At 47.4% G+C, this 25,345-nt stretch overlaps 1 protein-coding gene across 3 annotated transcripts in view; it reads right to left on the reverse strand.

Moving 5' to 3' along the window:
* ST8SIA5 (ST8 alpha-N-acetyl-neuraminide alpha-2,8-sialyltransferase 5) overlaps positions 1-25,345 on the reverse strand; it is a 550,348-nt gene that overhangs the window by 191,974 nt on the left and 333,029 nt on the right. For all 3 annotated transcript variants that reach the window (XM_069626924.1, XM_069626923.1, XM_069626922.1), the window contains one exon: positions 15,620-15,712. In XM_069626924.1, coding sequence (XP_069483025.1) covers positions 15,620-15,712 — 93 coding nt within the window. The remainder of the gene's footprint in view (positions 1-15,619; positions 15,713-25,345) is intronic.

A 25,345-nucleotide genomic window follows, 5' to 3' on the forward strand; every position in this document is an offset into this window, starting at 1 on the left:
AGTTCATAAAACATTTAAAAACTGGCTTAGGGCCCACAAATATAGCATTCATAATGCTCATTGGCAAATGATTTTTAATATAGTGCGAACCAATGACAGTAAAATATTTTTGAATCATTATCATAGACATATGATGGAAGAGAGTACCTGCAAACTCAACCCCATTAATGAAACAATCTGCGGGATGGCAACCAATGAAAATAGCCGCTGATACACTCTTAAAAGAAATGACCAATACGTTCACATGTATGCGTCACCGTCATTTCCGGATTTCGGACAGCTCTCACGCAACCTGGACAAACTGAAGCAGAGGTAAGCTAAACTTGAAAGGTAATGTCGTAAAGCTTGAGCCAGTTTAAACGCTTTGGGAGATTTTAACAAGGAACTAAGAGAATGCGTTCTTTTCCTATGCTTTGTCCTTCGACACATGTGGACTTCTCTGACGCGTAGACATGATTCCGAAAAGCCGTTGCTACAAAAGAAGTAAGAAACCGTAGAGACACATTTTCCATATGCAGCGCCAATCGCCTCATCGAACGTTGTGAAAATTCATATTAACAAGGTAAGCCGCCCTTGTCGAATACGAGTACAGTTAGTTCAGGGACATCATGTATTTTCTTGGAAAAAGAATTTTAAAAAGTAACTTTCCCATATTATTTGTTGTTCCAACCAGACGCTGGGAGGTGTGACATCTCTGATAGCTTTAGGACACCGCCCCTGCGCTCCCCAGATCCATCACGACAATACGATCGAGATCAACGGAGTGAAAAAGAACTCTTCTTCTCCACTCACCCATATAATCCTGACACCTCAGGAGAACCCAACACCTAATTACAGGCACAACATTAAACTAATCAAGAAACTCCCTTTGAATTAGGTGTTAAAAAGCAATGTACCAGTGACACAAAAAAATCGATGATATTGCTGTCTAAGATAAGAACCATAACAGTGATACTAAGGATCCCTATTTCTAAACCCAAACACAAAGAAGCCTTCATCGAGATAATTGGCATTGATTCCAATATAAGAAGCAAAACTGAAAATCTGACGCCATGACAATATATAAACTATGAACTCACCAATTTAGGACAAAACCATTTGATGTGGTACGTGTAAAACTTTTGATTGATGCTATTCTTGTCCGAATATGTTTTCTATGAATGCCTCATTTAATGACTCTAAGCCAGATTGGTCCTTTTTAAGGATTAGCTTAGGTGCCATGCATAAACTCTAGACAACATGCACAGATGGGAAACAGTGAGACTAATACTACACTGATTCCCAAGAATTGGAGACGATATGAGATTGAATTGATGAATATGCAAAGCAATTAGATTTTGGGTGCATTTACTCACCCGTATTCATTTTCCACTCTTTTTCAGGGGAAGAACACTCTGGAGAGTCTAACAGAAATATAGACGCTGACGCACAGACGACACTAATGGTCACTTATTGTTTATTGAAAAATACATAGTAATGTATGGTCTAAATTAATAGATACAGAATGAACAGTGAAGATTGTTGTTTACTAACCAACTCGAAACAGGTTAACCCCTGAACAATTTCCACAGAACAGTTAGAACATCTTTTGGAAAGAAACATGTTGGGTTGTTGACACTTCATCTCCTTGTAGATGAATAACTAGTTTTTAGATAGTATGAATGAATTTGTTTAGTGATCCAATTAGAGATTTCTTTTTAGTATGATTTTTTTAATATGACCTGTTTTGCACAGTGTTGATATATATCTGTATTCGTTCAACTCGTGACCTATAATGAATTCATTTTTACATTTATAACATTGTTTATATAACTGTGTATAATAATAATAAAATATGTAAAAATATTGGTTGGGACTCACAGACCTTTTGACTGACCTGGAAATGGTTAGAGGATTTTGTTCTGGACCCTGCATTAGATTGGTTTATGTTCATAAGCACTATTGTTTGAACGATAAAGGTTGGCCACCTTTTTAGAGGGACTGCTTATGGTTTTTCCCTCAAAACTGCGGGTTTTGGTATACAGTTCTGACCTATATTAATGCCACTTATTATATTGAATCCTCCAAAATGATGCCTGTTATAATGGATATTAGTGGATTAAAGGAATCCTATTTTAAATTCACTATGGTGGATGTATTGGGAATTATTAGTTGTCTGAAACTATCTCGTGCCCCTGGCCCTGATGGACTTGCCAATGTGGTGATAAAAAGAGCACCTTTATTCTGGGCCTACCTTACTCTACAAATTATACCTGAATAGATGTAAGGAGAATTGCATTCCCCAGAGTTGGAGAAAATCTATACTAATCCCTACATTCAAAAGGCGAAATAAGGAGAATCCTGATAACTGCCTTCTGGCAATGATAGATTCATCGTGTGCAATCTCCTGCAGTATTACAGTGAGAGAAATGAACAGCTGAGGTATGCAAAAAAATCTATTTAAGTCTCAACAGACGGTTGTCAGCGCAGGTATGGGCACTTTATATAAAATGTGGACATTTCATTATATTATCTCTTCCACTTATTGTCATCAGGGTGCCAAATTATATATTTGTTTTGTTGATTTTGCCAGTGCTTTTGATTTCGTTATATACTCTCTTTTATGGTGGATAACTAGCTGAGTGGGGCATTGATCCTTTAGTCCTACAATGGGTGAAGAAAATGTATGAGGACACTACTGTAGCAATTACTGTAAATGACTGTACTTTGGCCCCAATTAGAATGAATTCTAGCCAATTAAGCAAGGTTGTGTGGTGGCCCCTTTGCTTTACAATCTTAATGTGGTTCACATACATGAAGCACTATCTAAATAAAGAAATTTACAACCTTGTATTAACAAACTCCCACTGAGTTGTCTATCGTATGCAGATGATAATATCATTATTGATCAAACACCCACTGGACTTCAAAGATCGCTATAAGCATTATATGAATTCACATTAAAGAATAATTTGAAGATCAATTTAAAGAAAATGAAAATATTAATTATTGAATAGAATAGACAGAGATCTTTTAATTTCACTTGGAAAATTGTTCATACTACAATTAAAGTCATTGATTCTTATGATTACTTAGGAATGCTGATTACTAACAAACCTAGAAAATAATTTTATGAAGATAAGATGGTACTGAAATCTATAAAGAAACTTGCTGTCATTAAAGGGTATATGTCATGCAAAGGTGGCCATTCGTTTGAGGGATATTTGGAAATCTACAAGACGAGTATTACAGCTGGTATATTATATGGTTTGGAAGTTCTCTCTAATAAGGATGGTATGTGGCTCAATCAGATTGAGGGTAAACTGTGGCATTCAGCTTTGGCTTTACCTACTTCGGTTCTGAATGAAGCTATAAAATGGGGATTGGGGTTAACATCCTTAATGACACTATGGGTAATAAATTCATAAATTCAAATGCGCCATAAATTTTATATGAAAATCTTGAATGCAGAGACTGATGATGACTCCTTATTGGACCTCACTTGCCATGATTATGGAATAAGAATAACAAGGCTTTTTATGATTTGAAAACCTCTTGGAAGACATATTTTAGGCTTGTTGGCTATAGCTATGACCTTTTAATTGATGATGATCCTCACATGATCAATGTAAAGGAAAAATCTTTCGACTAGGATACGTTTTTAAATTTGGAAAATTTGACTAAAAAAAGACTTATACAGAGTATATCACTCAAGGCTTTAAGATCTTAAAACCATGTAATTATGTATACAAAACACATGATGCTGAATTGAGAAGGTTTATATTAAATCTGGCCCCTGGAAAGGCATAAACTATGATATCAGAGTGTGTCGCTGTTACATGGGCCCAGTAGAAACATCTCACCATTTATTGACTGTCCACTAGACTGCACCTAGTCCTCTAGACTGCGCCTAGATTTGATTAAGTTCATCCTGTTGCGTGCTATAAATATCTCAAACTATTGACGGATCACTATATTAGGAGACATTTGAATTTTACTTGTGATCTCTCTCGTCTTAAATCTGATCAAGTTTGGCCCAGTGTTTTTATGGTTAGTCCTTTAATTGTAACTGTGGCAGCTTATCACAGTTGGAAAAGGATAATGAAATATTCAATTAGGTTGATGTCATGAGATATGTTCTTTTATTATATTCGTTTGTTTTTTAAAATGACTATATTAAATCACTTTGTGTATGTATGCTGATATTAATCAGGTGTATGTATATTTATTATGATATGAATGGAATGTTTTATAGTGTAAAAGAATGTAATGCTATTAAAACAGATACACTTAAAAAAAGTAAGAGCGTACAAGCCAGGGAGTTTATTTATTCCACACCTGACATTTGACAAATTGAGATCTCCATAAGCTGTCCTATAGGTCTTACTAAGTCCAAGACTTAGAAACCCCCCCAGAAAAGCCATTATGATAAACCAATCTGCTTGTTTTCACCATTTGAAAAGACAGGCATCTTCTTATGTATAATGTACACTACATGTGCACATCAAATACTCCACATTAATATTCAAGCAGAGCTGAGATTTGTAAAGGCAAGGGCCATCCTGATGATGTTAAATGTTTTTTGGCAGCCATTAATTAAACTGCTGTCCATTGGAAGTGCATTCGTCAAAATAAAGCCAGTGTGAATAAAAAGGGATTTGCTGCTACGAGAAAAACAAAGCTGCCTCACTCACTAGTCTCGGGGGACCTGTCATCCAAGTGGCAAGGACACGGCCATCGCTTTTGGATCCAGTTCCTGGGGGTGGACCAGTGTGCGAGGATCATCTGGGTGAGGGGTCTTCGGCGAGTGGGAGTGGGACACCAGATGGTGAGATGCGGTATCCCCTTCCTTATAGTACCTTTACCCCATCCTACCAAGTAGGATATTTAGGGATTGATAAGCTGTTTTTCCCTGCATTCAAGCCGGCCTTAGCGTCTTTAAATCACCCCGAGAGCTGCCAGCTGTGACGAGAACCTCCTGGACCCCTCGCATGCGAAGGTGAAAGCCCGGGAGCCGAGGAGAGAAGACCGCGCATCCCACGGCGCGGACAGCCAAGATGGCGGCTTCCATCTGCTGAGCCCGGAGAGCCCAGCGCCAGCTCGCCCTCCGAGAGAAGGCCGTCCTACGTCGCCAAGTGGAATGGTGGGGGGGCGCCCCTGCTGACCCCCCCGGCGGCCACCCCAACGGTAGGCTCGGGAGCCCTGGGCCCGAGGACGAGAGAGCGACTGGGGCGGACGAGGGCGCCCGCCGGCCCTGCTGCAGGAACCACGGGGATCGAGGCCCGGCCGGAGCTAGAGACCGCGCACTACATCGAGTGCGAGCGCCGGCCACCTCGCGCTGCCCCCGGTCGGCGCTGCCACCGGAGCTGCACTCACCATCCATCCTCGCCTTGGTGTCCACAAACCACCCCGAGAGCTGCTACCAGCGACGAGAACCTCCTGGACCCCTCGTACGCGTAGGTGGAAGCCCGGGAGCCGAGCGGAGTGGTCCGCGCACCCCATGACGCGGACAGCCAAGATGGCGGCTTCCATCTGCTGAGCCCGGCGCCAGCTCGCCCTCCGAGAGAAGGCCGTCCTACGCACACCATCCATCCCCGCCCGAGTTGCGCTTCGGCCCGGGCCCCCCTGCGTCCCGGGGGCGGGTTGCTTGAACCGCGATACTCGGAGCGGGCAGCCACAGAGAGGAGCCTCCCCCGAGCACCGAGAGAAGCAGCTTAGGTCGGAACAAGAGGTCTCCCACGAACCACCATATAAGGCCCGGCTCGGACCTATCGCACCCGGCGGAGCTTGGAGGCCCTCGGACCGGCGCCGGAGCGCCAGACACCCCGCAGGAGGGCCCAAAGTGCAGACCATAACCTTACGAGTGCCGGAGGACAGTAAGTGGGCGACCTCTACAGTGGGCACTAAAAACTCGCCGTGGTGAGAGGATGTCCTACTTGGACAAGCCTACGGGGAGGGGAGCCAGGTCTAAACAGCGGCAGACCACCCTGGACGCTTACACAGCCCCCGAACCCCCCAGTCCTGAGTGCCCAACCATGGCGACTGCCGCTGGGGACGCGAGCCCTACTCCAGCGACGCCTGAACCCACCAACTCGCAACTCTTGGAGGCCATCAAACTAATCCAAACGACCATGGTGAACAAAATTGACGCAGTGGCCATAGATCTGGGACTCCTCCGCCATGACGTCCGCTCCCTGGCTGATAGAACTGATGCGCTCGAGACCCAAGTACGTGAGAACTCCGAAGCGAACACCCAGCTTCTGCACGACATGGAAGGCCTCCAGCAAACGGTCAAGAATCTCGAGGACAAGATGGAGGAGGCCGAAGGGAGGGCCCGCCGGAATAACATCCGGCTGCTCGGACTGCCTGAGGGCATCGAAGGCTCGGACCCCACCAACTACGTGGAAAACCTCCTGCTACAGGAGATTGGCGCAGAGAAACTATCGCAGGGGTTCTCCATCGAAAGGGCTCATAGGTCGCTTGCCAAGAGGCCCCCGCCTGGAGGCCCACCCAGGCCTATGATAGCAAAAGTATTAAATTACAGAGATCGCGAGGTCGTCCTGGCGTACTCTCGGTCAGGGGGCCAGATATTGAGAAATTCGGCCAAGATCGCTATTTACCCAGACTATACCTTTCAAGTGCAGATGAACAGGGCTCAGTTCACCTACACCAAAGCCAGGTTGAAGGCCGCTGGTTTGAAATACATGCTCCTATACCCTGCAAGGCTGAAAGTAATACATAAAAACAGAGCCCACCTATTCGACACGCCGGAACTGGCCCGGGACTGGATGGATGAGCAGCAACTTCCAGACATAGAAGGCAAGAGGCGCAAGCCGCACTGATACACCCACCTAGACTGCCGTATCGCATCGCACCATAAGATCATTGCAACACAACCCCGAAGCAGCTGGAAGGATCCTATCACGCGGAACACCGAGGTTTTAGCTCCCGCAACCCCCCAGGAGCTTGTTCTCTTTTCTTCTGTTTTTTCAGGGTACGTTTACCCACCTGTAGGGCACCCGAAGACCATGCCAGGTCCTAGGGAGCGGAAACGGGACAGTCACGACAAGGAATACCTCGTCAGACCAGTTATCGGTTGGGAAAGTTTTTTCTTAGGGAAAGGGGAGCCAGAAATCCGCACCCTAGTTGGGAACCCTAAAGTTGAAATACCGAGACCGCAGGACTCCTTCAATACCACAGCATCTCTAACGAGACCGAGCCAAGGACCAGAACAAGTGAGAGAACACCACCACGACTATGGCTGAGAAAGTAAAAGTTATGACATGGAACGTCAGAGGCATGAATAGCCACGTGAAACAACGAAGAATCCAAACATACCTGCGACGATGCAAGGTAGGGATCGCCATGCTTCAGGAGACACACCTAACAGAGGCTAAACTGACAGCGCTAGCCAAAACCTGGCGGGGGACCTTGGTGGGATCCTCCTACTCCTCATATGCTAGGGGGGTCCTGGTGTGGATTAACCCGTCAGTCCCTTTCAAAGTCACGGACACCAAAACGGATAACGAAGGTAGGATGGCACTGGTGCAGGGTACCTTGGAGGGAAGAGACCTATGCCTGATTAGCACCTATGCGCCTAACCATGACGCCACGGCTTTCTTCCACTCCCTGAGCTCTAGACTATGCCCCCACGTAAATTGCACCATGATCTGGGGTGGGGACCACAACTGCACTTTAGACCCCCTCAAAGATAGGTCAGACAACAAACACTCCCGCCCGTCCCCCCCTGCCAAGATACTATCCAAACTGATTTCCCACCTGTCACTTAGCGACCTGTGGAGGGAATTGAACCCGGAGAGACGGGAATATTCCTTCTTCTCCCCGCCACATAACGTCCACACCAGGTTGGACTACATACTGGTCAGCCAGGAGCAGCAGGCCACTTTCAGCGAGGCACAATACTTACCCAGAGTACTATCAGACCACTCACCCCTGTCGGTCACCTGGGAGATACACCCGCCCAGACCCCCGATCCCTACATGGAGACTGCGAGCAGAAGCATTGCTTGACGCGGCCTTCAGGGACCACGTACAAGACAGCACAGACGAATACTGGCTACACAATCTAGGCAGCGTAGAATGCATTAGCACCGCTTGGGAGGCATATAAGGTGGTTATGAGAGGGGACATGCTGGCAGCAGTAGGGGGGACTCAAAAGGTCATTACGAATGCCCTGGCTAAAGCAGAAAGTAGGCTGGGGGAGCTGGAGAACAAGGCAAATCCGACTCCCGAGCAGGTACGGGAAATAATAATACAGAGACAGGCCTGTCTGTCGCACTGGGAGTCCCTGGGGAAATTAAGCTACGCCAAACACACTGAAAGGACACACGCCCTAGGAGACAAGCCCGGCAAACTCCTGGCCTGGCTGTACAAAAGGGAAACCCCTAGGACCCCCATCTGCCACATCCTCAGACCAGATGGCACTCCGGTGCACACCCAGGCTGAAATTAACATGGTCTTCGCAGAATACTACCAGGACCTGTACTCCAAAACCCCGCCCTCGCTAGATACCGGGATCGAGGACGCCCTAGATTGCATAGAGTTACCCAAACTAGACCCACAGTTGGCCGTAGCCCTAGAAGACCCAATCACCCCAGACGAGGTCAAGGCAACCATTAGATCTTTACCCTCTGGGAAAGCCCCAGGTATGGATGGTCTCCCGGGGGAATTCTATAAGACATATGAGGAGACCCTGGCCCCTCTGCTGGCACAAGTGTACAATGAGGCCTTTGACTGCGGCATACTCCCTGACTCCATGAGGGAAGCAATAATCATCCCCTTGCTGAAGCCCGGCAAAGATGGCACGGATTGCGGTTCATATAGACCTCTCTCTATGCTAAATGTCGACTGCAAAATACTGTCGGCACTCCTCGCTAATAGACTACGCAAGGTGATCCCCCTGCTGATTCACCACGACCAAACTGGCTATGTACCCGGGCGCTCTATCACTGAAAATTTACGCAGGTTGCACCACATCATATACCGCACCGAGCAAGACACCCAGAAATACGCGGTGGCATCTCTAGACGCCACCAAGGCCTTTGATTCGGTTAAGTGGGAATGGTTATACGCCACCATGGCTAAGATGGGCATTGGACCCGCCTTCCTCAAATGGACCCAGTTGCTTTACACACACCCCGAGGCCAGAGTGCGTACCAACAAGACGTACTCCGACAAATGGCCCCTCCACAGAGGCACACGACAGGGATGTCCCTTATCCCCCATGCTCTACATCATTGCTGCAGAGCCTGTGGCCGCGTACATCCGGCAGGAATACGGTGGAGGAGGCATTATACTAGATGGAGTGACACACCTCATCTCCATGTACGCGGACGACACTCTCCTCTACCTGAACGACCCTGAGCACCTCCTGCCCTACATCTTGGAGACACTTGACTGCTTCCAAAAACACACAGGCATCCAGATAAACAAAGACAAGTCGTGTCTCTACCCCCTCGCAGCGCTATACAGCAATGAGGGCGGATCCCTGCCCCCACTGGCTCTACAGTGGCAGGTAACGTCCTTCAAATACTTGGGCATTGCCATACACCGTAGCCCGAACACTGAACACATCCTCAACACAGTCAGAACAAAGGATGCACTCACCAACTCCATGGCTTTCTGGGGAAAACTTCCTCTCTCCGTGGCAGGAAGGGCAGGCCTCCTCAAAATGGTAGCGCTCCCACGCCTGCTACATTGCTTCACCAATGTCCCCTACAACATCCCCTCAGCCTTTTTCAGAGACTTGAACAAACTCTGCAGAGAATTCCTGTGGCAGGGAGGAAGGCACAGGGTGGGGCTTGACATCCTCCAGAGACCCTACGAGAGGGGCGGACTGAAGGTCCCTAATTTCGAACTATATTTCCTGGCCAGCCAATTGAAACACGTAATGCACTGGATGGCGGATGAAACCACCACTGACACCAGACTTCTCCAGCCGGCTCTGCCACTACTGCTACTTCGAGACTTGTTGTGGGTCGAGAAAGGGGCCCCACAGCGTCACCCATACCTGGCCAAGTTGGGAACTCAGCTCTGGAAGAGGGCCTGTAAGGCTGTGGGGCTGCGAGACCCTTACTCCCCACAGATCCCCATCGCTGCAGTAATGGCGACACCCTCTTGGGGGCACACCGAGGCTCGATCAGTATGGGAGCCTTACGGGGTGGCGACACTGGGCGACCTCGTGCACGAACACGAACTTTCTTCATTCCCCGACCTCTGCGAGCTGACGGGCCTGCCCACCGGGCAGTTCTTGCTCCACGGGGCAGTAACTCGGGCCTTAAGGAAGAGATGGCCTGAGGCAGACAATCAATTTACTGAGAACGAAACCATCGAAACATTGCTGGACACTGCCGAAGGAGGCCACGAAACCTCCAGAATATACGAGGCCCTATTACAGGCAACGACAACGAATGAACTAAAATGCAAAAAGAGATGGGAGAGCGAAATGGGCCTCGTGTTCGAGGACAACACATGGGAAAAGATCACCCACTACCATAAAAAGACCTCCAGGAACGCTCGCCTCCAATTAATACAGCTATACATCACGAACCGAGCCTACCTTACGCCTGATGCCATACCTAAGTTCAAGGGGGCCACGCCACAAACATGCCCCAAATGCCATGCGCCACAAGCAGGAATGACTCATATGTTCTGGAGCTGCCCCGCGGTCCTGAGGTTTTGGACCCAGGTGCGAGATAGGGTGGCGCTGGCCGGGATTGAAGTTGAAATTCACGAACCTGCAGCTTGCATACTGGGGACATACAGGCGAAGCACTAAGAACAAGCCCCTAAATAGACTTCTGGACTTGATTTACATAACAGCAAAAAGGCGCATAGCCATGGGTTGGAAGAGCACAAGGGGACCTAGTGAGGCCCTTTGGTGGTACGACCTCAAGAGATGGGCCGCCGCGGAGACGGCGGCTTGGGAAATGGCCATCCAGGTACAAAAACTTGACTCCAGTGCAGATCTTCTCCGCTGGGTAGAGCTAACAGAACCGCTACTCCGCTCAGCAACAACGGACAGCACACCAAACAGTCCTGGCGGTCCCTGCTCGGCACACGAGCCTATTGAAAACTGAGGCCTAACCTGCGGTCTCGAGGGGAGGGGGGTGGGATGGGTGGGGAGGGATTGTTAAGGTTGTTGTTGTTTTTTCCTCTTCTTTTGTTATTACATATATTACACCGCCAAGCCGAAGCGCTGTTTGTTATATGTCTTGAAAAACCAATAAAGATTTTTCAAAAAAAAAAAAAAAGTAGGATATTTAGGAACCCCAAACCACCCCAGCCCCCTTTACTGCACAAACACTTTCTCGCGGACAGCCCACTATGAGAGAAAATTGACTAACACCCGAGCAGTATACCTTACGTGTCCCAGTACAATGGTCTGGCAAGGTCAGGCAATTACTGACCATCCCACAAACCTGACTTCCATTAAGCTTCCCCACACGAATAAAAAGTGGAGCACGAGAGGACACTCTGAGTGAGGCAAAGCACACAAGGAAACAGAAGTTCCAAGATGGCAGTTTAACAAGAAGAGAAAGATGGCGAAACAGAAGGGGATTGCAAGGAGGGATGTTCCCTTGACCTTTCTGACAAGGAACCTTTGCTTTCATGAGTCCTCGAGATTGGAAAGCCTAATACCAGGAAACAGGCTGAAGAATCGAAATGACTACTGCTCTGCAGGAGTACAGGGATGAGTAGAGGCTAAACTGCCTCCTTTTCCCCACACTACTACTAAACCAGCAGTGATCCCAATCACAAAGGTAAAACAGACACAGCCTGATGGGTATATCTACTTCGCGTGTTGTGGTAACATGGGACTAAAGCAGGCTATACTTCCAGGAGGGGTGTGATGTGATAACAGTAGCAAGCCAAACTGCAATAGTGCAGACTCCAAAATAAAAGTATGTCCCATCAAGGTTCTATAAATATGTATATATTTTAAACAATCAGAAAATGCAAACAACTAACTAAAAGCACAAACAAAACCCTGCCCCTTTGGAGAGAACACAGTAAATGTAGAACTGGGCTTGAATAGCACACTGAGTTATTGTGCTGGAGGATTGGGCAAGCAATTGCAGCAATATCACTTTTCAAAGGATATGTCTTTCAACCAAAATGCTGAGAAGTGGTATAAAATATCACTATGGCCCCAAATGTGGACCAGGGGGCAATGCATCTTCAGAGTGTTAGGCCAGGGATCTAGGAGCTTCCTGGGGTTGTGATTTAGAGTTGGGCTCAGATGGTTGACTCGGTCCAACACGCAATGTGGCTCAAGCAGCAATGGCACCTGGCGTGAAGTAGGTTAGGACAGGCAAGCGATGTTCGGATCAGCGTAGCTCACAAGCAGTTCAATGCAGGAATCAGGGCCTTGAGCTGTTCCATGACTTCTGGGTTGCTGGGAGGCCCAATCCAGTGTCTTCAGGGACAAGGTAAGTTCTTTATTTTCACTCCCAGTCCAGGGAGCTTTGTTGTCACGGCCAGGGGATCCTTCCACTCCAGTTAAGAATGCCATGGCTACAGTGCAACCAGCAGTGACGAGTTGGTCCAACACCCCCACTGTTCCCTGGGAATGGTAAAGGGACAGAGATGTCCTCTGTCTTGGAGGTCTTGGAGGCATATGATACCTCTGATTTGAGTGTGGGGTGAACACCACTCATGCCCCAGAAGTTTTGCTGGCAGGATCATCTTTTCATCCTAAGGACTTTTGGCACGGAACACTGTTGATCCTAGCGTGAGGATCAAACCACTCTTGCCTACGGATACTTTCCAGGCAGAACCAAAACTTTGCTAAAGGACTTTTTTTTTTTTTGTTGTATGTTATTATTACCTAACTAGTGAAATGGGATTTACTGCTCTTTGAACAAAGAAAGACATAGAAAGGATTTAGCTTACCTAGCGGTGTGGCCATGTTGGCAATCTATTTTGCAGTACTAAATTATGCATACATTAGAGACATGTTCGCACACGGCTGCATGACAAGGAAATGATCTATGGAATATTGATTTTGGTATGAACAATTATGATTTATTCATTACTTGCAGGATTCACCTGTTTGGGTTACTTTTTGTACTTATAAAATTGTCTATTCCTCACCAACCTCACTGTGTTATGATCCTGTCATACCTATTTGGTTTTGCCAACCTTTGATTTCATTTTTTTTAATATTTATCTCTATGTATTGTTTCTCTTATGTTATGTGCATTATTACATCATAGATAAACTTGTATTCACGCTACCCGTTTGGCTTTCTGTGTGTCTCCTTCTGGCATTCTATATTAATGATTTGATCATTTGTCTTCAATTATGCCTGGGTGTACGTATTAGGCTTTGAATTATACAGCCAACATTTGTTTCACCCGCTGGTAGCAGTTCCCTTTTTCTGTTAATTGGAAGTCTTCTGTCGCCTACTCTATGGCAGAGGACTTTGGAATGGAATACACTCTAAACTGAGGTCCCAAAGTGTATCCTTCTTCTCTTAATGGTCCAAAGAGGAATCCACGAAGAAGTGTGAGACCCCTTCTTTATAAAGGCAAACGGTCACAGGGAATTGAACATGAGGGAGCATTAAAGGCCTCTCTGTGCTGGCCTGATTCCCATGAAACCTGAGTTGTTCTAGTAATAGGACAATGATCTAAGGGTTATTGCAATAATGTTTGTTTGATTTTAGGTTGTTCCGTAGGGAAAAAGAGGGGAATTGTGGGAGAGATTGAAAATAAATAAATATATATCTGAATAGAGGAGATAGGGAAGGACGTGTCTCTTTCACGAGGACCTTTGATCATGACTTGAAATAAAATGTATCCTCTCTCCTATGATGTCATTAATCAACCACCTCCCTTAGAATCGTTTTTATTTTTTTTTTGCAGTTTGCTGTGGACTTTCTTAAGACACCCCATTCCCCATTTTGGCTTTCCCAATTCATGTCTGGACTATGGACTCTTTCAAGTATGCACAGCAGAAACTCGACTGAAGGCTGAAGTAACTAGGCCAAGGACGAAGACCATCTCAGAGCAGATTGAACTTGCTGAAACTGGTCAGGACAATGGAGCGGGTCATAAGCAATGGGAAGCCATCACAATATTGGAGGGATGACTCCCCTGGGCCGGTATCGATAGTACGGATGTCATATTATGCCCTAAATGGAAATTGACAAAGAAAACAGACTCATGGGGAATTAATTGGTTTATTGTGGGAAGCGGGATAAGTGTGCTGTATGGCCTAGCAGTAGACTATGTCATGAGTGCCCTTTAAAAGTATGTCATCTGGGGAGCGGGTCAGGTCAATCAGGTGGGGTGTCGAATTAAGTGCAGGACGCTGTCTCTCTTGGCCTTGCAAGCCAATTAATAGTGCCTCTGTTTGCTATTATCTGAAATGAATGCATGAGCCTGGTTTCTTTGATGGACAGAACAAGCCTGCTGGGTCCAATCACTGTTGCTGTAACAAGTAACCCATGCCTTCTTGTATCAATCACGGAGTGCCTTGTTCTGCAGGAAATGGAGGAGACAGGAAGTAAAGAAAGCTCCACAGAAAAGCAATATGTTGGAACCCTTTAAAGTTGACTTCATTCTCTCTGACTATCCTAACTCTGCATCATTTCCATGTCTACAACTTCAAAAGCCCTTTGGTGTGCAGCTGATCTTTGATGTGTGAGTGCATCTTCAAAGCAGAGTTCCCAGGTGATCTCTTGGTTGAAGCCCCAATGTCTAAGGTGAGGTGTCATCCTTCCTCTTTAGGGGGTGCTGAGGAAGACATCATCCTGGGAAAAGAGCAAACAGCCAGGCTGCCATGAATACACATTGCCTTCACATAGCTAGTCTGGGCTCACAGAGCTACCACTTGAATGTCAACAGATTGGTGTGGCTTTCATAACTGTGCCCCCTTATCATTCACCATACCATACCCACATATGGCCTATTCATAGAGTTTTCCCTGCCACCAGACAGCTAAGTCAAAATGCATTAAATCTGCAATTAAAGGGTGCTGAAGTTAAAATCTCACCTCTGGCTGCAGTGACTTTGGGTCACAGCAGTTGTCAGGAATGCACATGTAACCTTTGATCCTGCCTTGTGCCACTGAAGAGCAGGTGCTGCAGTTGTCAAGAGGCTGTTGCAGCAAGGGCACATGTATGCACTCTGCTTTTGATATGGAGCTTTATGAAAAGTGTCTGATTAGTAGTCTCCCCTTTTAGAAAGAGAATAACGCATATCATTTTATTATTTAATAAATATTTTAAAAGCTAGAGTTTTCAAACCGTTGCCAGGTGGCAATTCATCGCACGAGCACTCACAAACACACACGAGGGTTTTCATTATATTACAGCAAGCATACATGGAGGTGGCAGAAAAGGGGTTTGTCAGTTATTGACCTGCACGAGATCCCTGTGATGGTCTCCTTAGTGCCAAATGACTGCAACCTTCCACCTTTACAAATTGACTAATGAAAATCCATAGCAAAATGCAGTGCCAAATCTTAGAAGTCTTCACGCACATGCGGTAGAAAACAGACAGTTCACCTGCATGCACCGCTGTTTCTAAAGATGCATTCATGGCAAGGAATTCCATCGGCCCAACTTTAATGTAAACAAAATTCCTGTATTGCGCCCGACACTTGTATACTCACATAGACAGCACTTTGACATCCATAATATCCTTCCTCAATTCCAGACATTTTGTAGAGTTGAACTCAAAGGGGCCTTCATAAAAATCGAAGTACCTGCAAAAGAACAATGACAAATATTCATTATCGATGCACAAAAAAATGCAATGTAAACCCAACCAACTCTTCTAAAAATCGACCTGTAGCTTTGCAATAAATCGCACCACCATATATAAGGTGGCCTTGCGGGTGGGACCAGGCTGATATGCATATCATTACTCTCTACTGGTACGGCACAGAGATCTAAACTGTGATTGGGGTCCTTCTTCATAGGTTACGGACCACAGACCAAGCCAATTGGCTTGTGTACATTCTCGATAGAGGATGCTTGGCATTGTCGGCTAATACACACTATGCCTGCAGCTCTGAGAAAATGTGAAAACTCGAGAACAATCTTGTATATTAGGGCAGGGACTTCATTAAATCAAATATTGAAATCCTTCATACATTCTAAGTAGCCCCAATCGAACACGTCCATGTGTCCTGGCTTTTTAGACAACAGGCCTTTGGAGGTTGTACCTTTGAGGACCACTGCGACGGTGGGAAAAACAAAACTAAAACTTTCAGACTACCAAGTGCTGCTGGCTGAAAGGCCAGGAGTGACTCAAAGTGTAAGACCAGGAATGGGTCCTTTTAGTAGTTGTGAACATTAACCGACATCCCTGGTTTTGATGAACAGCAAAAGTCGACTTACAATTTAAATGACCTATGAACATTTTAAAGCATGTACCTGCTTGCTATGATATGATATGATATGATAAGGTATTTGTAACGCGCCTATACACAAGTGTTTCAAGGCGCGACGAGGCAGGGAGGGAGGGAAACAAGGGGAAGACAGACAAACGATCCTACTAGGCCAGGTGTCATTCAGATCGCGCAAGTGCAGAGGAAGGGGAAAAGGAGAAAGTGCAAGGGGGAGGAGGTGGGGGGGAAAGTGCAGTACAAGGTAAGTAGCGTAAATAAATAATAAAAATAATAAATAATAAATAAAAAGGGCCAGCTGGTGGCAAGTGCGAGGTAAGTGCAGAGCTGGGAAGGGGGCTGTAGGGATACAGTGACAGTCCCGCAGTGCAGGGGGAGCCAGGGAGGCAGTGCAAGTGGAGAGTGGCTGGGCCCTGGACCGAGGTCGCTGAGAGTGGCCCAGATGCAAGTATAGTGCAGAATTCAGTGGGGAGTTAAGCAGGTTTAGCAGGGGAGAGGGAGAGAGAAGGCAGAAGCGAAGAGGAAGGTTTTGAGGTGCTTCCGGAACCGGAGATGGTTCTCCTCAAGTTTCAGGGAGGCAGGAAGGCTGTTCCAGAGGGAGGCCCCTGCTGCGGAGAGAGATCTGCCCCCAGCTCGTTGCTTCGAGAAGCGGCTGACCATGAGGGAGTTGGAGACGGATGAGCGAAGGGCTCGTGAAGGAAGATATTTAGGAAGAGAGAGTTGAAGGTATTTAGGCCCCAGGCCCCAGAAGGCCTTGTGGACAATGCAGAGGGTTTTGAACTTAATCCTCGCAGCCACTGGGAGCCAGTGAAGAGATTTCAGTCCTGGAGAGATACGGTCCCTGGGCTTGAGGGAATTTCAGCGTAATGTTGTGAAGGAAATAGTTCTAGCCCACCCCTCTTTAGACGATTCATGGGGAAAAACTCAAAACAAGAACAATCACCCCCCATCTAACACGTGTACCGAGTCTTATACCATAACAAAGTAGAGAACTAATCCCGCCAATACAATTTATACTAACCTTCTATTCTCTATCACACTGTATTGCATTAGAGTTCGCCTGGACGCCATCTTTAACTAGGCCCAAAATCCTGCCATTCGGTGAAGCTGCACCACCCACATCGAAGGCCTCTCTCATAAAAAGACCAAATAGCATGACATAACAGGCCAGCACAGCACAAGTCTTATTCTCACAGAAGTTCATCCGTTCCCTGTCCTCTCAATGTTACAATTCTCAAGTAGGTTTATTTTGTTCCGAATGTGCCCAGCGAGGCGCGTGAGACAAGAACAGGCTGTAGCACAAATGCACATCCATCTCCACTAACCTGCCCGTGACCTCTCCTCCTCCACCCCGCCAGGCCATCCCTTTCATGATAAGTATCTAACCCCCTTGTCTCTACCATTCCAGACCACCCACCATAAACCCTTATCTTAGGTAACCATATATTCGTCCCAAATGACAACCCATGCCTGCTACATCACAAGGACAGGTGGTAAAGTGTGCCCCCTGGAGAGGTACAGAGCGCAGGAGGTGCGGTATCAATGAAAGCCTGAAATGTGGACGTCGTCGGACCAATATATTATTCCTAACGTACAAAGACCCAGTTTCATGAGAGGTCCAGATATTGATCATTATTCAATTCCTGTTGTTTAATTTAGACAGTGAGGAATGCAGCACCAGCTCGACCCGACCTTCACCGAGGAGATGAACCCAGCTGACCCATGTGCATCACAATCGACTGAAATGCATTGGCCAATGAACGCCTAGCATCCCCTATGTGATATATGTTCTCCACCAATTCTGAGCAGCAGAACTACCAAAGTCTAATGATGTCACTGATGAAGTAATTGTCTGTTATAATGTGCTGCCCGATTAATTTTTTGCAGAGCTCTCTCGGGCAGCAGAGTTCTTTGTTGGAATGTATTATTATTATATTAACTTTGTCACCCTTGCAACTCATCTCTTGGTCTCATTTCCAGACGGGGTGTGTTATCTTATTTTTTCATTATTATTGGGACACGTGTAATATTGGGTGCCTTTAGTAAGAACAACAAGTCATGTCTTAGGAATGGCAGATCTAACTTGTTTAGGTTTGTATGGAAACACATTTTGTCTTGCATGGTGTTTCATGAGCTATTTTTCAAGCAGTTGTACTTAAAATAATCTTTGATATTTCCCTCTATTTCTTTGTTTTACTGTTAACCATAAGGGGGCTCCCGGGGGGAACGCAAAGCGTTTCCCCCCGGGGTTTATTTTGGCGCTGCACACGGCCACCGAGTGGCCGTGGGGGGTAGAGCGCCTCCAGGGGGTGTTTAAGCTTTCAGGGAAGGTTAGGGAGGCAGGCGACAGTTGGACTTTGAGATTGATCAGTCCTGTCACCTGCTCCCGAGCCTTCCCTGTTAGCTGTGCTTTCGTGAGTGAGGTAGAATAGGTGAGGTGGTATAGAGTTGTGGTATTGGGGGAGGTTAGATATAGTGGTTAGTAGCATTTTCTTGTACATTTCATATATGTTTTAGATATATTTTATAAGTTGTATCATATTCGGGGGTACCGTACATAAGGTACCCCCCCTTACCGGCTTCTCCTTCCTTGTTGGGGCAGCCCATGGCTTTGGGTGCAGGGTTTTTGCTGTAGCCGTATTTACGTAGTTGTTGGGCACCGGGCTCGGAAAGTAGGATTCCTGCAGGAGCGGAGCGCGTAGGCAGTCAGCGCCCGCCCCTCCCATATAGCGTGTCCTTGGTGTGCGTGGGGTGAGGAATTTTTGACTCCTCTCTCCGGGACCGTGTTGCTGTAGAAGGGCTTCTTTCCACCGGCATGCGGCATAGCATAAAAGGCAGAGGGGGCAGGGTCACATAAAAAGGACCGCTACAGGCATACAGGGGCGCTGGGGAAAGTAATTAAGGTGTTATCCCGCCGCGAGTGCTTGATTCCTTGTCGAGTGTTTCGGGCGTGCGGTAGCTGTCTCTTAACAGAGGAGGCAGTGCAAGTTTCTTAAAGGGCTTGTGCATAATTTAGAGCAGTTACAGTGCGGTTCTCTCTACAGGCCGACAGAGGGCAGTGTCTAAGTAGGTTTCTTGCTTATCTGGAGCCTGTGAGCGCAGTTTTTTGGGTTCTTTTGTGGTGTTGGGCTATTAATTAGTTAAAGAAGGGGTCTAGCAAGGAAATGGTAATTTTAAGGGGCAAATAAAAAAATAAAAAATTATTAGGACAAGACTACTATATTCATTTTTGGCATTATAGAGTTAATTAACTCTTTGCTGGGGTGGAACATTTTATAGTTCCAATTTTCGTTTTGGGTCTACCATTGTAGGGGCATTTATCCAAAGGTAGGTATTGGCTCGGGGACGTAGTTTAGCTAGTTGTGCGATATAGGGGCATATTATAGTGCGCTTTCAGACTATTTGGTGCACGGTGGTGGGCCAGGGTGCAAGTAAGAAGGGTCTGGTGGATGCTAGGGCTTTGAGGGAGGCCCTAGAAATCATTAGCAGGGGATCTAGGGCCCAGTTGGAAGGGGCGGTAGGGGAAGTCACGGGAGAGGGGGAGGTAGCTGGTGGTAGGCCACATCGTAGAGCAGCGGCAGATGGGGCTCTCGCAGCAGTGGTGGCTTGCACCCCTGCAGCTTGGAGAGGGGAGGTTTGGGAATCCAGGGGCAGGAAGATGAGGAGGGAGATAGATAAAAGAGCGTCCGGGGGAGAAATGATTTCGGGTGGGGAGCCAGAGAGGGAGGGAGTTAATGATAGCCGAGGGGAGGTTAGGAGTGCTCAGAAAGAGGTGGGTCAAGGGAACCACAGTGGGGGCGGTGATGGGGCACAGAAAGGGGTGACAGGGCAGAGGGGAAAAGGAGGTAAATACCTGCAGAAGAGTGCAGGTGGGAGAAGGAGAGAGAGGTGCCCATCAATTGAGGAGGTTAGAGAGGGGCGCGGAACGGCTCCCCCGGGTAGGAGGAGTGAGGGCAGAGGGTGCGGTGCAGCCCCCGCTGTTCAGGTGAAGGGAGAGGGTTTAAGAATGGCCCCTCCTCGGTCAGCACAAGGAGAGCCTAGAGGGTACAGCACGGCCCCTAGCGAGGAGGATTACAGGGTGGAGGACTGCATGCCTCGCCCGAGAGAAGAGGACCAGGCAGGGGTTTCTGCGGCCCCACCGAGAAGACGTCAAAGGAGTTGCGGGGCGGACGCCCCGGGCTCGCAGGAAGAAGATCGACTCAACTCGAGCATGAGCTCGCATCCACAATGGTATTTAAGGGGTAATGAAGTTGGATTGGAGGATTATGTGGGGCAGTGGGAGGAAGAAGGTTATGAGGTGGGATTGGGAGAGACAGGTGCAGGGAGGTCTGAAGGCGAGAGGTCGGGGGAGCAATTGGCTGGGTGAGTCTGCTGACATGTTTTGTCCCCGCAGTAGGAGCCCGTTAAGAAAAGAGATGAGGTACTTCGGTGTGGACGCCAGACCACAGACGGGCTGTGTGGAAAGAGGTGAGCGGGAAAGGGAATGGTCATCTGCATGGCAGAGAGGGGACACGAGATTGGGGACGGGAAATGAAGGGTCTGGTCTGCAAGGGGTAAGGAAAGAGGTTGGTGTACAGGCCATTGGAGCCTTGGGGGATGAGAAGGGCATTTGCTCAGTGGAAGTTCAAACGGACAAGGTGGTGGAGCCATTGGTGCTCGAGGTAGAAGAAGCAAAAGAAAAGGAGGTTGAAGTGAAAGGAAAGGAGAAAAAACTGCCGTACATGGGTATAACAAAACCTTTGGGGGCGCACTTGATGGCAGCAACCAGGGAGAAGATTCAGGTGGGGGAATTTGTAGATGTTTTTAAGCTGCTCCATAGGGAAGTGAGAGCAAAGGAGGGGTCTAAGGAAGAAGAGAGGGAACTGGCTTTGCGCCCAAGGGTCCCAGTGACTATTGAGAATTGGACGTCGGCATTTATCATTTATGCCAGCGTAAATTGTGAGAAATTCCCTGAGCGATGCGTGGCTCTGCTCAAATATATGGATGTAATTAGGAAGGCTTTCACGAGTTTTGGGGCTTTGCGTGGGTGCGCTATGATGAGGAATTCAGAGCAAGAATGGCGGAGGACAGTCAGGCTGTGTGGGGGGAAATAGACAAGGATCTTTGGCTGCAATGGATGGCTCCAACGAGGCCTGCCCCGACATTGCACACAGCAAGTGTTCTGCCTGTGCCTTACTGGCCCTTTCTTGGTTGCCCCACCCATGAGGGGGTGGGGGGAGGAGGTAGAGGACAGTCCTCAGCAGCGTGCTGGGCATTTAATAAGGACGGCTGCACAAGGAACCTATGTAGGTTCAGGCACGAGTGTAGCAAATGTGGAGGAAAACACCCTCTCACTCAGAGTTTCTAAAAGGGAGACAGAGGGAGGGGGAGAGGATCCGGTAGAGGGGTTGTGGGGAAAAGCTTTTACTCCAATTAAAGTGGAGGTGCTGCAGAAATGGTTGCAATTTTATCGGGACAGGGAAGGGGCTAAGATTTTGAGTGATGGGTTTTGTCAGGGTTTCAGACTGGGGTACCAGGGCCCAAGGGTGCGTCGGTGGGCGGAAAACTTGAAGTCAGCCAAGGAAAATGTTGATGTGGTAAGACAACAATTGGGTAAGGAAATAGCGGCAGGGAGGATAGTAGGGCCATTTGATGACCTGCCGGGTGACCTAGTTATATCCCCACTGGGGGTGGTGCCCAAGAAAGCCCCGGGGGAGTTCAGATTGATACACCATTTGTCATGGCCTGAGGGCATGTCGGTCAATGATTTCATTGCCCCGGAAGAATGTGGGGTTGTATATGCAAGTGTGGACCAGGCGGTAGAGTTGGTGAGGAAAGAAGGGCGCGGGGCCTTCATGGCCAAGTGTGACATTAAGGCGGCTTTCAGGTTGTTGCCGGTGCACCCGGAGGATTTTTGGCTGTTAGGTTTGCAATTTGAGGACCGCATATACATAGACAAAGCCTTGCCAATGGGGTGCGCAAATTTCTGCGCTTTGTTTGAGCGGTTCAGTTCTTTCTTACAGTGTTTTTTTTTATTTAGCTCGGGTTGGGAGAGTGTGCTGCATTACCTGGATGATTTTCTGTTCATTAGCGGGGCAGAAAGAGAGAGGGAGTGCAAGGAAATGCTAAAGTTGTTTCAGGAGTTGATGGAAGAGTTGGGGGTGCCTCTAGCGGAAGACAAAACAGAAGGGCCGGCAGTGGTGTTGACATTTCTAGGAATTGAACTGGATTCAGTGGCAATGACCTCACGCTTGCCGCACGACAAGGTGAGCAAATTGGTTGGACTGCTGGAGAAAGCGGTAGGGGCCAAGAAAATGATGCTGGTGGAAATGCAGAGATTGGTGGGCATCTGAATTTCGCATGCAAGGTTGTGGCCCCAGGGCAGACTTTTTGTAGGAACATGGCGAGGTCTATGGCGGGAGCGAAGTGCCCACATCATCGGATAAGAGTTTCGGGTGCAGTGCGGGAGGATTGTAGAATTTGGCTGTATTTTTTGGAGAGCTTTAACGGAGTGTCCATGTGCTTGCAGGGAGACCCAGTGACATGGGAGGTACAGATATTTTCTGATGCAGCAGGAGCAGGAGGTTTCTGAGTTTTCTGGGGAGGAAAGTGGTGTGCGGAGAAGTGGCCATCTCTGTGGTTGAAAGAGGGAAGGAGTATAGCATTTCTTGAATTTTTCCCTTTGCTGGTGGCATTGGAGTTGTGCGGGAAGGATTTGCAGAATAAGAAAGTGAATTTCAACGTTGACAACGAATGCGTGGTTCATGTAGTGAACAGGCAGTCAGCAAGGGATCTGAGGGTGGCAAGACTGATGAGAGAGTTTGTTCTGCGTTGCATGGAATGGAATGTGATGTTTAAGGCAACACAATTGCCAGGGAAGGATAATGGCATCGCTGATGCATTATCTCGTTTTCAATGGAAGAGATTGTTATGTTATGTTATGTTAGTTATGCTTATAATGCGCCAAAGCCCGCAGGCATCCAGGCGCCGAAAGATAGAAGTAGAGAGAAACAGAGCTGGAGTTATTCTATTTAAACAGGATTGTCTTCAACTGTTTACGAAAAGCAAGATGATTCTCTATCTTGCGCATCTGTGGTGGAAGAGAGTTCCAGGCTTGAGCACCTCGAACGTGGAAGGCCCGTCCTAGACCACGAGATCTTTTATCCGGGGCAAGACCAACAGAGAGCCAACGAAGATCGTAAGCTTCTTGTTGGTTGATAGACGTTGATCTTCTCCTTCAAATATAAAGGAGCGTTTCCAAAAATACACTTATGGCATGTGGTAAGCATTTTAAATTGGATACGGGCTACCACTGGAAGCCAATGAAGTTTTCTTCTTGCCGCACTGGTGGGTTCCGAACTTTTCATCTGAAGAATAATTCTGACAGCTGCATTTTGTGTCTTCTGCAGCTGTTGGATGTCAGCCTTACTGGCTCCCCCCCAACAGTGCGTTGCAATAATCTATGCACGGCAATATTACTGCTCTTACAAGTTTTATACGGTTTTCCACCGATATTAACAGGGCTACTTGTCTAAGTACCTTTAGATGGTAGTTAGTGTTGGTAGAAATGGCTGTAACATGTGCCTCACTATCAAGACTTTCCTCCATATAGGTACCCAAAGTCTTAACTTTCTTCACAATTTTGATTTGAGTGCCTTCTATCGTAAGACAAATGTAGTCTTGACTTAATTTGGATTGAGCATGCTGGGAGCCGAAGAGCATCAGCTCAGTTTTGGCAGCGTTTAGGCAAGGCCAATTGGTTGACATCCATTGTTTTATGACGTCATATGCTTCGGCTACCGTTTGTTGGTCAGCCGCATAGTTCCCGGTTATGTTCAATACCAGCTGGAAATCATCTGCATAGTTACAGAAAAAGATCCCTAGAGATTCCAGCTAGACACATAAGGGAAGAATGTAAATATTGAACAACAGGGGGGAAAGACATGCCCCCTGAGGGACTCCACATGTTATAGTCTATGGCTCGGAGGCACAGTCACCCCAATGGACACGAGACCGACGACCCTCCAAAAAGGATCCAAGCCAGGAGATGGCATTTTTGGAAAGTCCACCTACCAACACCATTCTGTTGAGCAAGATTCCGTGATCCAGCAAGTCGAAGGCTGGCGATAGATCCAACAGCATCAGCAGCCCCGACTTGCTGTGTTCCAGTTTACCCAGCATGTATGTTTGGAGATCCAATAATGCGGTCTCCGTTCCATGAAAGCTTCGGAAACCTGATTGCTTCACGTGCAGTATGCCATAGTTGAGTACATGGTATTGTAGCTGCGTAGTTGCTGCCTTATCAATGAGTTTAAGAAAGAATAATGTGTTTGTGATAGGTCTTAAATTGGCTGCATCCAGCGGATCCAGACCTGGTTTTTTTTATCAAGGGGGTAACAGCCAAATGTTTATTTTTTTTTCAAATATGTTTTTATTGGTATTTATGCATGCCAGCTTAACATTGCAATGATAAAGACACCTTTCGCAGAAGGCTAGCAAGAAGTGTATTACACCGAAAAAGAGGAACAAAATGAAACATTAATGGAACACAATTTGGGCCCAAAAGTGGGCGAGTCTTTGGGTCTCTAGAGGGGGAGATCGCGGGGGAGCTATCTGCTGAGGGGGGAAGTCGGGGAGCAGAAGGGCGATGGTGCGGGTGGTGGGGCTTACCGCATGTCCAGGTAAGTGGGGTCCGGCTCGGGGCCGGTCTCCACGGCTCTTGGGGCGTCGGCCGGAGGGTTGGGCCGGACCCAGACTAGCTTGCCGCTGGCAGAGGTGGTTCCTGTTCCGGCTTCACTGGCTACGTCTGATCCCCCATCCAGCGGAGATTGGGGGGCTGTCTCGCTAGGCCCGGGTATTTCCCTGTGTAGTCCAGGAAGGGGGACCATAGAGTGGGGAATAGAACCTGTGCAAAAAGAGGACTTAACAAACCAACAAAGAAAAGGAGCAAACAGTTCTTGATGCTTCAGTATGTATTTTGAGGGGAAGATTTCCCCTGGACAGTTGGGT

Source organism: Ambystoma mexicanum, chromosome 6p (assembly GCF_040938575.1).
Source record: "Ambystoma mexicanum isolate Mex_15411 chromosome 6p, UKY_AmexF1_1, whole genome shotgun sequence".
Lineage (NCBI taxonomy): Eukaryota > Metazoa > Chordata > Amphibia > Caudata > Ambystomatidae > Ambystoma > Ambystoma mexicanum.